The 18,601-nt window shown below is 40.2% G+C and overlaps 1 protein-coding gene across 5 annotated transcripts in view; it reads right to left on the reverse strand.

The window, feature by feature from the left end:
* Positions 1-18,601, reverse strand: part of SULF2 (sulfatase 2) — a 275,220-nt gene that overhangs the window by 114,076 nt on the left and 142,543 nt on the right. The window contains exon 1 of one of the 5 annotated variants that reach the window (XM_087720441.1): positions 596-959. The exons of the other annotated variants lie outside the window; for them this stretch is intronic. Coding sequence (XP_087576567.1) covers positions 596-611 — 16 coding nt within the window. The 5' untranslated portion in view covers positions 612-959. Of the gene's footprint in view, positions 1-595; positions 960-18,601 lie in introns of those variants that run through there. 5 annotated transcript variants of the gene reach the window in all.

Consider the following 18,601-nt stretch of genomic DNA (forward strand, 5'->3'; position numbering starts at 1 on the left):
GGGGGGGGAGGGATACTTCTTGAGTAGCTGTCGGAGGACCTACATCTGTGAAATGAGCCTACTAGCACCGAGACGCCAATCCATACACATTATATCGAAGCATATTCAATCCGCGTTTTTCATTACCTCTCACCAAGCGGCCAGTCCTCAAGTTAAAAAAAAAGCATACATACACGTGTCCATCGGACAAAGTGCTGCCAGAGTAGAAAAGCAGAAAGGCAAAGGAAGCAGCTGGGTTGTTCTGGGAGGGGGCGCACATGGCCAGTCTGCGGAGGGCAGCGCCGAGGCATCGCACCCCGTCGGCTTCACCCACCCAGCTTCGGTGTCTTATCTCCTCCTCCCCCACCCCCCCAAAAAACCACCTGCGAAGTTGGACATCGAAATTCTCGGGCGAGCCGCCTCCCCCTCCCCGCCCGGGTGGGTCACATCGCCCCACGCGCGGGGTCAGGGAGACCGGGCCCGCCAAGCCTTCGGGGAGAAGAGTCAGGCAGGAGCCTTCGCAGAGCCCCACCCGAGGCTCCTGGATGGAGTTCGGCGTTTCTCCCGTCCGGGTCCAGCTGTTCCCTACTCACCCACCCGCCGTCCTCCCACTCACCTGGGAACGACTCCATGGCCCTCCGCCCTGTCCTTCAGCAGCGGTTCGCCTTTCGCGCCGCTGCCGTGGCTGCAGCCGCCGCCGAGCCCGGGAGGACGCCCCGAGATCGCATCCCCGCTCTCTCCACTCCTGCTACTTTCGCCTTGCCGCTCTTGCTTGCCCCAGTCCTTCAGCGCCCGTCCGTTCTCCGCTCTCGGCTTTAGTCTCCCCACCACCACCACTAAACCCTCCTGGGGCTCTGCCGGTTGTCTCGCGCGGCGCGGTTGAAACGCCAAATGCCAGCCAGGCTCATCTGTGCCCGGGCGAAGAGCGAAGCGCTTCTCCTATTGCTCCCGCCGGTGCGGATCCAAGCACGGGAGAAGGCGATTATGTCCCGATCAAAGGCAGCGGCCAGATCCCATTTCAAAACAGAGCGGGAGGGAGGAGCGGGGAGAGTATGGGACGGCTTTTTTTTTTATTTAGTTAATTTATTTCTAGGAGGATCCTCCTCTCCAATCTTGACGCAATCCCCAGGCGGCTCAGAGGGGGTGGAAACCTGTTCCATCGCCAGCGGCATTTGTCAAAAAGGCCGAGGAAATCTGTCGCGATCAGCCCCTTTTCCCCTTACCTCAGGCATGGCTGGGCGGGTAAACTTCACCTCGCGTACAAAAGCAAAAACACTCCGGCCCTCAAACTTTAGCCTTATGAAGACATTTCTTTCTACCCCGTCTCTTCCTTCTCCTCCCCACAACGCACCCATTTCTCCAATTGCCAGAAAAGTCCAAGTTTTTCTTTCCATGGTATCTCTGTCTATGAACCCCCAAACTAACCAGCCTCACTGAGCCAAGTGGATTGTGCAAACTGCGGCGCTGTGCTTAGTTTATGATGTGGTGTGTTTTACAAGCTGAGGAAGGGAATTCAGTCCATTATGGTTAACTAAGGAGTACATCTCTCACAAGAAAAAATAAATAAATATAAATATATAAAGAGAAAGAGCATCTGAATCCAAGGCAAGAGATGAGGGACCTACTTTTTGCCCCCTGAAAAAAAAATCTCTACACCGATTGGTCATCTTCAAGTCTCTCCTGTGGAAAGTACCCTTCATAGACAAAGACAACTTTAAACAAATATATTGGGTATTTCAGATTGGTGGCTGCAGTAGTTACAGAAGAAAATCTATGTTTAAGGAGAGTTGCTGAGAAAAAAAATCAGTTTCTTTAGGAAACTGAAAATAATATGAAATAGCAACACACAAATGCAAGATTGTGCCTGATTTTGACAGGAACTTCTGGATCTTTATAAAATAAATATATAGCAAACATCAGGTTGTATCTAGAAGATAAAACATGGGACATGAAGCTGAAAATCTAAATGGCATATCTAAATGGTATTTTTTTTCAAATAGTCAGCAAATATGTCAGGGGCAGGATCCAGCCAATACTTTTTTATTACACTAAGAAAGGTGTATGACCAAATCAAATATTTTCCATCACAGAGTGTAAAAATGGCTGCATTATTATGCATCTGGCTAACATCTGGCTAACAATCAGCCAGATGTTCAGACTGGATTTGGCATTTTTATCCACCTGTCGAGTCCTTCCCAAGGACCTGGGATAGGAGATGTTGTTTGTCGATGTTATATTGTGATATTGTTGCAGAATATAGGCTGTTCCGAATAAAGCTGACTCTTGCAATTGACCAATGGTGATTTTGGCAATACCTATGATGTTCAAGTGGTGCTTCAGTTGTTTTGAGGTTGCACCCAAGGAGCCTATTACTACTGATACTATCTTTACTTTTTTGCCACAGTTGCTCTATTATTCTGTTATTATTGTTATTATTTTATATTAGTGCTATTCTGGTAGTATTGAAAAATATGTGACTACAATCTGGGTGTTTAAATGCCCAGCTCACTATTACAGTATTGCAGGAAGCTGTGGTCATGTGATAACCATTTGCAACTTTGACGGCCGCCTTCCCAAAAGCAAAGTCAGTGGGGAAGCTGGCAGGTAAGGTCATAAGTTACTTTAGTAAATGACTCATGCTGGCCCTCTCTCCAGCCTCCCATTATTTGCACACAGCCTGAGCTGGCCCTCCCATAAGTCCTGCGTAAACTGTGCCAGCCCTTCCCAGCATTCCCCTGTGAGTATGCCTATGCTCCTTACCTCAGACTCCTGGCTCTTCACGCATAATCGCTCACACCGCACTACATATCTTGAGGTGAAATTCAGCAGGTTCTTACAGGTTCTGGAGAACCGGTAGTGGGAATTTTGAGTATTTTGGAGAACGGGCAAACATCACCTCTGGCTGCCCCCAGAATGAGGTGACAATGAAGATTTAGCAGTATCCTCCCCCTGCCACACCCACCAAGCCACGCCCACAGAACCGGTAGTAAAAGAAAACTGAATTTTACCACTGGGTTACATCAACTGGGACTAGCCAGGATTGCCAGCACTAAGCAATGTGGTCATTTACGATCACTTCACTTAGCAATGGCAATTCCAGTCCCAATTGCTGTCTTAAGCTAAGAATTACTTGCATTTAATTGGAATGTCCATGTTAGATGGTAGGTGTTACTTGCAATGGTTAGATAATACTGATACAATTCTCCTACGAATTATTTTAAAGGTAATGTATTATTTCAGGAACTGCTTTTTGTATAACCTTTATTTCATCAATACTTTTTAATAAAGCAATTATATTCTTATTATCCTATTTCTCCTCCCTCCCACTCCTGCAACCCTTATTGAATAGTTCATGGATAAATGGAACCCTTTTTAATTAATACCTCATAAAGTTCTCATTTCAGTTGTGAATATATAGAAAGGAGAAATGAAGTCAGTGAATTGAAGTGAGTGTTCCATATGCTGTTGGAGCAGGACAAAATGGAGCAATAAAGTTTTAAATTGGATACATTCTGGATGACATAGGATTTTATAATCAAATTACTTGTAGAAGAAGCTTTTTAAAAAAATAATGGGATAGTGAAATACTTTTTTTAATGTTTAAAAGAATACTCCAACAAATAGGTTTTAAATCATGGAAAACTGATAATCTGAAGATAGAAAAAAAAACTATGTGATACTTTATCTAGAGATAGTCCTTATTTAGTGACCACAATTGGGATTGGCAACTTGGTTAAGTGAAGCTCCAGATGCTGTGGGTGCTATATCACAGGAGGTTTTTAAGAAGAGATGGGACATCCATCTGTCCAGAGTGACACAGGTCTTCTGTTCGAGCAGAAGATTGGATTAGAAGACCTCCAGATCTCTTCCCACTCTGTTATTCTAAGTTCTAAGTGATCACTAAGTGAAATGGAGACTGTGCTTATGATCTTGTATCAGCTTTCCTTTGCTTTACAGATCTGTGAAGATCATAAATACAAGGAAAGTTGCTTTTCATCGGTGCCATCGCTCTGAACAGTCACTAAACAAAGACTATCTATTACACAAGTACCTTCAAAATATATTTCAAAGAGAAGGAAAAGATGTGCTGAAAGGTGTTTAGAAGTGCTCAAGCTTTTTAGTAGGATTCTATTTTTTAATTGTTTACTCCTCCCAAATAGAATTCAACCCAAAGTTCTCACTTAAGACACAAATGAGCAAGCTCAGATTATCACATTATACAAAGATCCAGCTTTCTGGAGAAGGTTCTAATGGTTGAAAAGATGGAACAAAAAGAAGACAAGGACCATGAGCAACAAGGTAGATGAGTTTAATGAATTTAAATCTATGAAGCTGCTAAGAGTCAACAACAATTTGATGGAACATAATCAACCAACCAACGTCATTAAAATTTTGTCACAAGGGAACTTCCATTTTACACAATGTTTACATTATATGAGCACTTACATAAAAATTCCAGTCAAGGTTGATGGAAATTATAAAAGTGCATAGAAAGAATAACATATTCCCTGGTTGGTAACAAGTTTGCAAAGTAAATAGGCTGGTTGGCATTGGGTCAAAAAAGCAATGAAGTTAGTTTGTTTCTCTAGTGAATTGGAAATGGGTTTAGAGGAAAAAAATATGAAATATATAGAAAGAAAACATAAGTTAATATGTCTTGTTGCTTCTGAGTATCTAAATTCATATGCAAAGTATGCACTCCTAGTGATTGCTAGAAATTGTTAACAATTTACATTCCAGCCATAAAAAAAACCCAGCTTTAGCTATTAAGTCAGGTATTAAACTACAACTCCTATTTTCCTCCAGCCAATATGGTCATAGCTTATAATATTTGTCAGGACCTCTCCTCCTTTTTCAGAATCCAAGTTATTTTTCTCTTTAAACCAGATTTAATTGGTAAATACTTCAAACAGAATATGCCTCCTATGAAAGAAATGCCTTCTACAAATTGGATGTGTGACCATCCGACTATATTTAACCTTTCTTATAACTTTTTTGTACCTTTTCTACTAATTTTGCAAATACAAGAAATCATTGACCTATGACTGTAACGGGGACCATAATTTACATTGCTAAGCAAGATGTTATTAAGTGAGTCACACTCAATTTTATGACCTTTTTTGCCATGGTTGCTAAACAAATTACCACAGCTGTTGTGAACCATCTGGATGTTAAGCGAATCTGGTTTTCTTCACTGCCTTTATTTGTTAGAGCCAATTGAGAAGGTTACAAATAGCAGATCAAATGATCCTGGGATTCTGCATCATCATAAATACATGCCCAAATTTGGATCATGTGACCGTGGAGATGCTGATTGCAGCTGCAAGTATGAAGACTGGTTGTAAGAAGTGGTGCAATTCAGCCGGTTCTACCCGGTTAAGCAAACTGGTAACAAGGTGGTGGGAGGCTCTGCCAACCCATCCGGACATCATCATGTCCCATTTTTGATGCTCTGCGCTTGCGCGGAAAGTCTTGTGCATGTGTGTAGGTGGTGCAGGCAAGCGAAGCGAGCATGCACGCTCACATTTGCGAACCAGTAGCAAAGGTAAGTTGATTTCACCCCTGGTTGTAAGTCACCTTTTTAGTGCTACTGTAACTTCAAACGGTTGTTACACAAATGGTTGTAAATCAAGGATGACCTGTAACCTATTTCTCGTTCAATCTATTTACAATCTATTTCTCTTTTGAGCCTCACCCTTGCTTTGTTTCAGTGCTGATCCAATTCCAGATTTTAACAAAACAAAAGTACTTATTAATTTCAAACTGTAAAATGGGTAGGCATGTGTGACAGCATAAACAGACTGAGTTATGAATGCTGTGGTCAAAATATTACAAACTGTAATGTCATTATATTCTAAATAAAAAAACTCAGTCTGTAATTTGGGAGGTAGTAGCCCTGGTAAAAGAAAGACAGAATATCTCCATTAAATTCACATTATCACCTTAATAAGATTAGACCTACATGTTGTGCTACTGCTGAAGTTCTCATTTTACACTGCAGGTGGTGAAGGAGTTTAGATAGACTAAAATTTAGACTAAACACTAGAAAATGAGCAAAATCACAATATAGATTAATATAGTGTTGTTGGTTTGACTTCCGAGCTTGGTTGCAAACATTTCATCTCCATTTGAGGAGACATCTTCAGATTGTGCTTGTCTGGGGACTGGCCTTTAAATACTTTCCTAAGTCCTGGTCTGACTTAAAACCAAGGACTATGACTCAACAACTACAGCCACCCAATCACATAACCTGAAATCAGATTAGGCCTCAGAAAAGTATTTAAAGGCCAGTGCTCCCCAAGACAAGCACAATCCAAAGAGCAGTGAAGATGTCTCCTTGAATGGGGATGAAACATTTGCAACCAAATCGCCAAGCCCAGAGCTCAAACCAACAATCTAACTACCAACCCGAGGTACTAATATTCAAAGATTAATATACTACATAATATATACACATAATAAAATAAAAACTATAAAGCGACATTTGTTAATCTATTAGATTTAAACTCAACATTTTCACCATCAAAAACAAAATATTACCTATAATTAAACATGCCATGCACACATATTTATGCATTTGTCATAAATGGAAAGATGAGACAATAGGATAAAATGTAGAACAAAATATTTTCTTAACTGCATATACATGAAGTAATAGCATTTAACCATTTGCTAATACCGTAGGTGCAATCCTATTCGTTTGTACTTATCTATAGAATATACCAGTTTCAACATTTCTTTACAGAGTTGCATAAAACACTTGACAGACTGAATCACTGGGCCCAATCCAACAATATGCAGTTCAATGATGAAAAATGTAAGGTCCTACACTTAGGTAGGAAAAACTATATGTGTAGATATAGAATAGGTGGTACCTGGTTCAACAGTAGTAACTAAGAGGAATCTAGGTGTCTACTAGACTATCCCTTAAATATGAGCTAGCAATGTAGTCCTAGGATACATCAACAGAAGGATAGTGTCAAGACAATAGGAATGATAATATCGCTGGTGAGACCACACTGCATCTAGTTCTGGACACCACGATACAGAAAAGATGTTGAGGCCTGAAAAGTGTGCAAAGGAGAACAAAAATGATGATAAAGGGTCTGGATGCTAAATTGTATGACAAACGGTTGAGAATCTATGTATGTCTAGCTTATCAAAGAGAAGAATCAGGAGGACATGATAGCTACCTTCCACTACTTGAGGGGCTGTCACAAAGAAGATGGGATTGATTTATTCTCTAGGGCACTAGAGAGCCGAACAAGAAATTATGGAAGCTTGTCAAAGAGAGACAACCTACAAATAAGGAGAAATTTTCTGGCAGTAAGAGCAGTTAATCAATGGAATAGCTTGCCTTCAGGAGTTGTGTGTGATCCATCACTGGAAGTTTTCAAAAATAGACTGGACAACCATTTGACTAGGATGGTATAAGGCTCCTGACTCCTGCAAGGGGTTGGACTAGAAGATCGCTGAGGTCATTTCCAGAAGGAGGAGAAGCCTGATTTTATACCTTTGTTGATAATAATTTAATGTAATGTGTATGTTTTCTTTAAGCACACATGATAGACTTGCAGTAATTAAATACTAAAGATGATGAATTTGGATTATAGCAAAACTGGATATCAAATCTGTGCTCCTACCATGTCCAGCCAGCTCCTCCTGCCAATATGAACATATAAATACATCATTACTGCAATAAAATGAAAGTACACAAACTGAATTAAGAAACACAATTAAATATGAAAATAATTCATATGGCTTAGAAGGAACAAATGAAAATCAATATAAAAATGCAAAAATGGACAAAGAAGGATGTATCCAAAGAAGGAATTTCTAAGGTAGTTCTTATTTCTTTACTTTTATATTTATCTGAAGATATCTTTACACATACTGCACCTTAAATAAAAAAAAATATAATTCCAACAACAAAGCAGATTAAAAATGGACCCAGTGTATCTTTACTTGGAAGTACCACTGAATTAAAATGGGATATTTTTTGCCAAATAATTTGCCAATATGATGAGAGAGAGAGAATCTTTTTTTTTTTTTTGGAAGTCTATGCAGTTTGTGGGATGGGAGGGCAGGAAGGACTTTAAATCATGTGTCCGTCCATTAATCAGTTGGTTTCTAGGACAGCAGACTGAGTATTCGTAAAGGTTATCTCATCTTAACACTCCATGATATATTAGATCGTCTCTCTATACAGTAGTTCTTTCTAAGTGGCATCTATACACATAAATTAACCTTTTCATTTTTCATATAAATATGCTGGTTATATATTTGCTTTTTGAATGAGAGGATCATGTTGTTTGCAAAGGATCAAAACTTTCATTCTAACTTTTCAAACAGCATTTCACAAACAGCCTTGAGTGAAAATGAACACGAACATTAGGAAATTAATTTTTGTTGCTTGTTAGTCATAAAAGTGCAGCTTTGCAGCAGAAATGCTGATGCCACTGGAAGGCCAGCATCCCGCTGTCAGCAACTCCTATCTCATCCTACATCCCAATCCCTTGTCATATAGGTTAAGATTTCAAGGTATCACACTGCCCCCTAATGCAGGTTGAATGCTAGCTTTTGGGTTCCCTCATTAGTCTACTGGTGCAGGGGTCACCAACCTTTTGGACCTCAGGGACCACTAAATTCATAATTTTAAATCCCACGGATTACTAATATGATTTTTTTAAAAAAAAGATACATAGAATTTAGTGCAATGTAAAAAATGCAAATAATTTTTCTGTGGACCACTAACATTTTCTCATGGACCATCAGTGGTCCATGGACTACCCGTTGGTGTTTGCTGCATTGGAGAGGGCTAGTGGCACTTATGGCGTTTTGAGGAGCTGAGAGAGAAGATGGACACCATCTATTTGAAGATTATTAGAAAAATTTGGAGAGTGGGAATTGCTGCTGCATTGAAAATGTCCTAATACTAATTGTATTGTTTCTGTACAACTAATTTTAAAGCTTCTAAAACAAATTCCAAGCTTTGTCTTACATTTCATTTATCTTCAAATATAGATAATATAGTGTCAAAAATATAGATAAAATGATATGGAAATTACACCACAGATCATCTGGCTCTTTTATAGTAATCTATGAAAACAGCTGATAAAACAATGCCAGTACTAATAAAGAGAAAAATAAACAAAAAAAATCATTTAAAAATTCATTTTTACCTGTATATTCTTCACCATGCCTTTTAACACATTTTTAAAAAAAGCTAAAAATGGTTTTTTTTTTTAAAAAAAAAACTAATTCCAAGGATGAATTTTAGAAAAAACAGGTAGTTTCTGCATTTCTTCCCAATAGTATCCAGCAATAATAGGGCTGACTCTTCTTCCCAAAGACTGTATTGGCAGTATTTAGCAAGCAATGTTAAATTTCATGCAGATATAAGTTACTCTTGGAGATTTCTGTTGAATAAGTTCTATTAGAAAGCACCAATACAGGCTTCACGTCTTAAACCAATCAAGAATAATTTGCTCTTAATAAACTGCCACGTTCACTGAAGAGATGTTTGTTTCTTCCTCAGAATTTATTGTTTGGTCTGGGCCAACATTAAGAAAGGACATTGTCCTCATCCAAAGCTTGTTACTTGAAAATTGCAGGCCAAAAGTCTTAAGAATAATTTGTTGAGGAATTACATTGAGGAATTTCAAGCATTCAAATGAGGAACTGTAGCCTGACCTATTTGTTCTACTGAATCCTCTCAGCTGAGCAAAATTCACTGAAATATGTTTTCTGTGAAGCATTCAACAGGCTATGCATTTTTTAAACCAGATCAGCTAGAAACTACACTATATTGCCAAAAGTATTTGCTCACAACTGAGTCTGATTATGTGGGTGGGTGAGCAAATACTTTTGGCAATGTAGTGTATTTAGCTTGTCATCTCCCTTGGTTTGCTATGTATTTATTTTGTGTAGAGATATTTTGGACAGGATAGAATATAAAACAGAGCAGGTATACATATTGAAACTAAGAGAAGATGGAAGAAACATGGAAGGAAGATTGATGCTGTAGCCTTAGATTAAGATGTTATGACTATTAAAAGAAGTAAAATAATTCATTTGCAATGTTTTGTTTAGTCACTAGATGGCACAAGACAACATTTTCTGTAGGACCGACAGAATCAGATAAGAAGCATGGAGATTAGTTTATTTTAGTATATAATATCGAATATATATGCTTATATTCATGTGCATATGTATGTACACATATATATATAAGCGCACACACACACATTCATAAGCACACACACAAACACATTTTTGTAGATTTTCACGGGTACAGGTATGCAGGTTTTGTTGTATTCGGGTCTTTTCCCATGTAAGATTGAGAGTATCTTGGCGACGTTTCGATGATGTCCCACTCGTCATCCTCAGGCTGGTGTCTTCGGCCTCATGCCTGTGCGAGCAAAGTGTGATCAGAGCTGTCACCTCTCTATAAATACTGGTGGGTGGGTGTGGAGTGCTGGCTCTGTTGCTGCAAGCAGATTGGTTGTCTGTGTTGTAACATCTTCATTAGTTGATGGAGTTGATGTTTGCAGATTAGTTAGCTGTTTTTTAACATCCTGTGTGGCTGAGGTACTGGCTGTGTGCCTATTGTTCTTTTGTGTTGTAATGACCTGGGTAAATCGGCTGTGTGATGACCTCCTGAGCTCTATTGTAGTGATATCCTGAGTCCTCTGCTGCAACTTCTTGGGGGGGGTGGCTGCATTGTGACATCCTGAGCCTTTGTGTTGTAATCTCCTGAGTTCTGTGATGTCATGTCCTGAACAGAGGGCTGAGGTGTAACATCCCGGGCTTTGGTTTGGCTCCGAGTTTGCGGTATGGCCATGTGTTCATGGCATGTGTCAGTTTGCTTTGTGTGGGGGTCAGAGCGGGGTGCAGCAGTTGGTGATGCCACCGTGGTTTGGCTTCTGGATGGTGGTTGCATTTGATCTATGGGATGGGTTTGGGTTTGAGTCTGGTGAGGGTGATTGGTGGCTGCGTCCTGTGTTGTTTTTGGTCCAGTGTCAGTTTTCGTGGTTGGGACTCGTTTGTTGACTAGGGCTAGTTTCCAGATGTCTGGTAGGCGGGAGGTATCATCATGTTTATTCATGTTGTGGGGGTGTTTCTCTATTTCTATGGCTTCCATAATTATTCTCTTGTTGAAGTGTTCAGTTTAATTTGGTTGTTTCAAAATCAATTTCATGTCCTGTAGCTTTAAAATGCTAGAAGAGGGAGGAAGTTTTTTCTTCTTTTTTGACTGCGTTCTTGTGTTCTGCGATGCATGCATTTATTCTCCTATTAGTTTGTCCAATGTATGTTGCTGGGCAGATTTTGCATGGTATTTCCTAGAGTCCTTGGTTTTCTAGCTGGATCTTGTCTTTGGGGTTTCTTAAGATGTTGGCTATTTTTTGCTCAGTGCCAAAGGCTGTCTTGATATTGTGCTTGTGGAGAATTTCTATGATTTTATCCGTGGTGCCTTTGATGTAAGGGAGGAGGGCGATGCCATTGTCCTGTTCTGTGTCTCGGTTCTTGAAGGGGTGTCTCCTTTTGGATTAGGTTGGTAATTGTGTTTCTTTGGAATCCGTTGGCAATTAATGTTTGTGAGAATGTATAATTCAGTTTTCAGGTGGTCTTTGTCGGCTAGGCATTTGGTTCTAGGCATTAGTTTTCTGAAACACAATTCAATTGTGTTTCAGAAAACAAATGTGGTAAGCTCTTGCTCAGATTAAATTATTTTTTTCTTTTGTTTGCTACAATTCCACTGAGAAAATTAAAGCATGTCACACAAGTAGCACCTAAGATGCATTTATTATTTTCTGACAACCTCTTATTTTCCAGCATAGGTTTTCCACAATATTTACATTTACTCCATTTTTCATACATTTCCCAGAGATGTGTTTTTCCAGTCCACATATGCATCTCTTTTTCAGTTTTCTCCAGTGAATCATCCCCCCCCCACCAATCCCCTAGTCTGGTATTGTCTAGACATATTGGCCTATAACTCCCCAAATTTCTAGTTTAGGGAACTGTCGGTTGAGAAAGACTGATATACAGTTTTATATAACACAAATATGTTAGCCTTCAAGATGTTATACTGGCTACTCTTATGAAACCTAAATTTTGTCAAAACAAGCAGGTTTGGTGCTTATTGCTTACAAAAGAAAGACCAGGACTCTATATGGAAGTCACTTCCTAATGTTCCCCTCTAGGCTGTTATGGGCATTCAGATAAGGAAGGGAAGTGCAATAAATAAAAAGTCCCACCAGGGATGGTGCCTTAAAGAAGAGACCTGACAGTTCTCCTTTGTAATGTTTATGGCATGCTCCAGCATAAAAACAATTTGCCAAATATATGCAGCATGTATAAGCTTCTAGTAGTCCTTGAAGAAAAAGTCAAAGGATTAAAGCAGTAAGTGGCCATGCTTTAACTTCTAAAAAAAAAAAAAGATTTATCAGAGCAAACAAAACAAGCCCTGCAACCAAGAGAGAAATTAGCTTTCCATGAGGAACCGAATCAAACAAAGAAACAAGTACAGTGCATAACAATGGCAACTAGAAACAAGAAATGTAGAATATATTCTACAGTGCTGGGATTCAGAAACATGGGAGGTCCTTTCAGAAGAAACAGTCCCTAAGGAAGAAAAAGGGATTGTATTAAATAGAGGAGAGGGGAGTCTTTGAGCAGAGAAATTGCAGCTACACTCTGCAAGGCAAGAAAAATAAGATAGTTGTGACTACGAGAGGAAGCAAAACAAACAAGCATTAGCTGAATCCAATGGCCCAGGAAGTATGCCATCTGTCAGGAGTACAGATTAAACATGTTTCAGAACAACAAGTATATCAACTTCACTGATGATTATCCCTTTTTGCTCAAACACTTGTTGACTATAGGTAGCCTTTTCTGTGGCATTTCATTTAGCCTTCAATCCATGGGAATGGATTGAAAGAAAAAAAACCCTCAGAAATGCTGGCAGCAACAGAGATTTGGTTTCTTGGACTGTGTTCTGAGGCATTGGGATATTGAAACACTAGTTAAATGTAGTTAAAAAAAACCTGCACTGTGGATCATATGTGCATTGTGGGACTGAAGTGCTACCTTAGGGAGAATGATTAAGCCACTGAATAAAAATTAGAAAATTGATTGCCCTTCATTGTCTGTATAAGCTTGAATTCTTAGTGAAAGATAACTCCAATAGAAGAGAATGGTATGTAGCCCAGGGTTGAACTATGGAGTTCCTGGTACTCTCTGAGTTTGGCTGATTTGATTGTAGACGTTTTAGTAGCCAACATCATCAGTGCAAGTGAGGATGGGGTTTGCTGCTTATTTACATGCAGTAGCTTGCCCTGACAATTGGGTAGGGATCAGTGGTGGGTTACGACCGGTACGCCCTGGTATGCGCATATGGGTGCCTGCCGGGAGCACCAGGTACCGTTCCGGTACGGTGCTCCGGAGGGCCCACCCACTCACCCTCCTTGCTGGTATTTGAGGTTTTCAGGGCTTCTGTGCATGTGCACGGAGCGTATGATGCCTGCGCGACGCTCCGCCAAGCAGCTGGAGCGTCACGGAGGCGTCGCGGAGCATTGTGGGCGGTAGGTATGCATGCACGCGCTACACGTGTGTACACGTGTGCTGTGCACGTTAATGTGGTGGACGCCCAATCCCGTTGCACCGTACCAGTTGCAACGGGAACCGGAACCCACCACTGGTAGGGATGCAAACTATTTCCTTGTTAGTACCTTGATTAAAGTATTGTTTTCTACTTTATTCTGAACAATAAAATGCATCCAAAATGGACATATCTGAAGGAGCAGAGATGATGCTGTAGCCACTGAACAACTTCTAATATGCTGAAGCCTGCAGAATGGTTCTCCAGGGCACTCACTCCCGGTGTGTGCTCTTCTGCTCACATTGGAAGCTGAGGCTTTGCAGGAGGAAAGATGGGCTAAGAGTGAGCAGAGGGCATGTGGGTAGGTTCTGTCAATGCTGGGCTTGTCTCCATCCTTTGCTAAAGCCTGCAGATTTTTAGAAGCACTTCCAACAGAGCTGCAGAGTGCTCACTGCACCTCCAGGGAGCCTGCATCCTTCCACTTTCTCCACTTCTGCTGCTACCCCAAACAGCACTCATACACATCCTCCACCTTTGCCTGGGGCACTGCTGCTGGCTCTCCTGCCTTGCCTGGCAATGTAGAATGGCACGTCTCATCCATCCCACACTTTCCTACCCAGGCGAGCCTAGCAAATTCCCTTTGGCACATGAGGCTCTTCTGCGCTGCCATGCTCATCACACACATCCCAGGGATGTATTCTTTCTCAATGCCTGGTTGCCAATAGGGGGAAGATGGCATAGGTTAACTGGGGGGAGAAGCAGAAGGACCCAGAGGTACGTGGTGGAGTGCAGGACATCCAAAAGAGCAGAGCAGGAAGAAGAGAGATGAGAATGGAAACGCCTCTGTAGTCTTATGCCCGGACAGGCTGCCAATCACCTACATTTTATGTACATAGCCATGAGGATGTTGCACGGATGATAACTTTGGGGACATGTTGAAAGTTCCCTCATTCAGTGCCCAAATAACTTTGAATGGTCATTGAATGAGTGGTCTTAAATCAAGAACCACATGTGCTCTAACATAGGTCAGAATGGACTGAAATTTATTAAAGATGCTAAGGACAACAACAACAACAACAAAATCTTATTTATATACATACAGCATATAAGAAAAAGGAAAAATTCAGATACCCAACGAGGACGGCAAAATCTTTATGCACTGTAAAGAATGTAGAAGCTGCAACTGGTCCAGAATGTAGTAGCATAAGCAATTATGGGCATGCCTTGGCACACCTATTTTATACCTTTGCTTCATGATTTCCCAAAAGGCTGATTCAGTTTTCTCCAAAAACCAAGAAACTGTGTAGAATAGGATGAGGGACAAGCTTGAAATTAAAAAAAAAAAGTCACAGGGAATACTTACTATTTTAAATAAATTTAAATCTTAAGGGTCAAATGAATTTAATTTGAGGGCAATGAAAGGACTTGATGATAATCTGGCCTAACCTTTATGCTTTGTGTGAGAAATCATGAAGAATAGATAAAGTACAAAGGGACTGATGAAAGGCAAATGTTAGCCTCATCTTCAAATTGAGGGAAAAGGAAGGTCCTCTTTAAGTACCGGTCAATCACTCTACCACTATCAGTTGATCTCTAAGTACACAAAAAACTACAAGGTGATTTTTAGAAGTGATCATTGATACCTGTTCCTGCTAAACCTGGCATGTGATAAATCAGCCATGCTGGAAAGCAAATCTGTTCTTCAAATATAAAGTAATCCAATTCAAATTCATTCTCAGATTGTTCTAACCGGGTAACAAAAACACAGAAGGGCAAAGCATTATGAAGGCAAATGGGGGTCACAGATTCTGGATAACAAAATGTCAAGATAGCAAAATAAAAAATTATCTATCAGGCTGTTCAATTCCCCCAGATTCTCACAGCCTCCACACAAGTATAACTGATACTATTTATCAGTGATTTCAAGCGTAACCCGTCAAAACCGCGGTCCACAAAAGTGCGATCGACGAAAGCGCGCATTTGACGTCATCACAGCGCGACGAAAAAAATTAAAAATTGAAATAAAAATAAAATTAAAGCAAGCCGATTCACATAAAGGTAAGGGTTAGGTTTAGGTTTAGGGTTAGGATTAGGTTAAGGGTTAGGGTTAGGTTTAGAGCATTAGGGTTACGTTTAGCGTTAGGTTAAGGGTTAGCGTTAGGTTTAGCGTTAGGTTAAGGGTTAGGTTTAGGGTTAGATTTAGGGTTAGGTTAAGGGTTAGGTTTAGGGTTAGGTTTGGTGGGGTTAGGGTAAGGTTTTCGCTTTATTTTTACATTTTTCGATCACAGTGCGATGTTTTCGTCGCGCTGTGATGACGTCAAATGCGCGCTTTCGTCGACCGCGATTTTGTCATCTGCGGTTTTGTGGTGGAACCATTTCAAGAGTTTGATTCTTATAGAGCAGTACTGGCGAACCTTTTAGGCATAGAGTGCCCAAACAGGAAGGTGTATGAGCACCAGAGCCTAACGAACAACTGGCAGGTGTGCATCAAAAACCCGACGACCAGCTGGCTGAGCTGAGGCAACAGCGTGCATGCCCCACAGAGAGGACTCTGTGTGCCACCTTTGGCACGTATGCCATAGATTTGCCATCACAACTATAGAGCCTCAGCAGGTCCTCAGTGTTTTCCTGTGTATTGGAGAACTCTTCCATTTTCCTTCTTACAATCAGCAGCAGAGCAGCTTTCTTCACGTATACATGAAAGAAGTTGCACACAGAGTCCATGAGGAACCCATGATCCTATTTTAACATTTCTCCAGTTACACCGCCCGCTTCACCATTTTGAACATTCTTACAGAATTTATGGTTTACTTGTCATCACTTTCTTTCCCAGACACTCATTTATAACATTTGCTTCCCTACCACCCTTCAGCTTAATATTCCCATTATCATCATAAAATACTCCTTCCAGCACTCCCTCATTAAAATTTCATCCCAAACTATTTCATCCTCTTTTTTTTTTTTTTAACTCCATTCACTCTTGGGAGGAACCTTGTTTAGCACTTTTCATCCGTTTCCAAAACAATTTTTTATTTCCATCAAAACTGCTCTGTAATTTCTCTCCCTGTTTAAATTGCTTCTTGCTCTGCTTGACAACGTCCTCTGCAATTATCCTTTTTTCACTCTTTCACTCGTTATATCTTTTTTCATTTCACCTGTTTCATTTCTTCATCCCACCAAACATCCTCTTTTCACATTCTCTGCACTTCTGTGGCACTGTGGAATATAATTCTTTTCACTCTGTTCCAAGCAGCTTCCATATCTTCTTTCCTTTACCAATTTTCAGTCATTCTGTTGGGGGAGTAATCTATCTTTGCCTGTGTTTTCATTTAGGACAAGTTCTTTTTCTTCCTTCAGTCATTCTACTTTTATTCTCTTTGATTTCTATTTTCCACTACCATTTTTCATCCAAGTGTCATATTAACACTGCCAAATAATAGTCTGTCCCATATTCAGAATATCTCATTGCTTTTGTAACCTTCACTACTGCTCTTAATCTTCCATTATAAACAGCCATATTAATCATACTTTTTCATAATTCATTTCCCATATATATAAATGTACTTAAACCCCTTATTTTCCTAACCAGATGCTCATCTGTCACTGTTCTCCTTCATTTTTGGCTCTCAAAATGCCCCTCCTATACTTTCACGTATAGCATTAGTATAGTGCAGTATATCTATTTGATATACGATAGCTATAATGTAAGGCCTAATTTTCCCCACAAAAGCAATCCTGTGAGATAGCGTGGGATGATAGAGGCTGACTGGTCAAAGGTTATTCAATGAACTTTAGTGGATATGGTTGATGTGAATCTGAGTCTCCCATTCTAGTTCATCTTAACCACACCTTTAAGTAAACTAGAGGTGGTATAGAGAGGCTACTGATCTTAGTAATATTTCTACCACATTCAACATTGTCTGTTAATGGTAAGGACATTATCACAAATACAGGCCAAACTCAGTTTTATCCCTAATATGCTCTTTTATTTTATAAGTTGTGTGAATGGAAAGGTAGCCAAGAAATTACCTTGCCAAGAGATTACCTTGCCAGCTAATATTCTGCTGTCTGAATACTACCAGCTTGGAGCTGAATGTGGCATATTGATACATATCTAAGTTATAGTTTCTGGGTGCACACATGCTTTTCACCCAGTTTTGGCTTGCAGTGGCTGTCTGACGTTTCTCTGGCAAAATTTCAAAATGGTTTGCCACTGCCTCCTTCCTACAGCTGAGAGGGAATAACTAGTCCAAGGTCATCAAACTGGCTTCATACCTAATGCAAGACTAGAACTCATGGCCTCTCGGTTTCTATAGCAATAGCAATAGCAATTAGACTTATATACCGCTTCATAGGGCTTTCAGCCCTCTCTAAGCAGTTTACAGAGTCAGCACATCGCCCCCACAGTCTGGGTCCTCATTTCACCCACCTCGGAAGGATGGAAGGCTGAGTCAACCTTGAGCTGGTGAGATTAGAACCACTAAACTGCAGATAACAGTCAGCTGAAGTGGCCTGCAGTACTGCACCCTAACCACTGTGCCAACTTCTACCCTGATGCCTTAACCACTAAACCAAATTGGCTGTCTATACTGTTTCTAAATCTTGGGGACTAATAGGTCATTTTATGCTGTACTAATTGGACTTTACCTTGAATTCAACTTGAGTTCAATTCTTGGTGCAGATCAAGAATTGTTCAGGAGACTGGAAATTCAGGCCTTTGAAAAGATAGTAAAGAATTCTAACCCTAACTCACCCTAACTTTTTACAACTAGAGTTTCAAATAGATGGTGGGTCCTGAAAGAGAGGACAGACAACTTCTACCATAGCTTCTTGCATGGGGCCTACTTAGCCCGTTCTAAGTTTTTGATTACAAAACAAACTCCTTCATGTTCATTTTAATCCTTATCTTGTTAATCCTCCTAAGGGGAAAAGTCAGGAAAACAACAGCATTTAAAATCATAAGTATGAATAGACTAATGCTAAATAAATATTATGTTACTATGTATTTTTATCCAAACT

The sequence above is a fragment of the Thamnophis sirtalis genome, unplaced genomic scaffold (genome assembly GCF_051295495.1).
Source record: "Thamnophis sirtalis isolate CommonGarterSnake01/CBP01778 unplaced genomic scaffold, rThaSir2_p1.2 scaffold_7, whole genome shotgun sequence".
NCBI classification, from domain to species: Eukaryota; Metazoa; Chordata; class Lepidosauria; order Squamata; family Natricidae; genus Thamnophis; species Thamnophis sirtalis.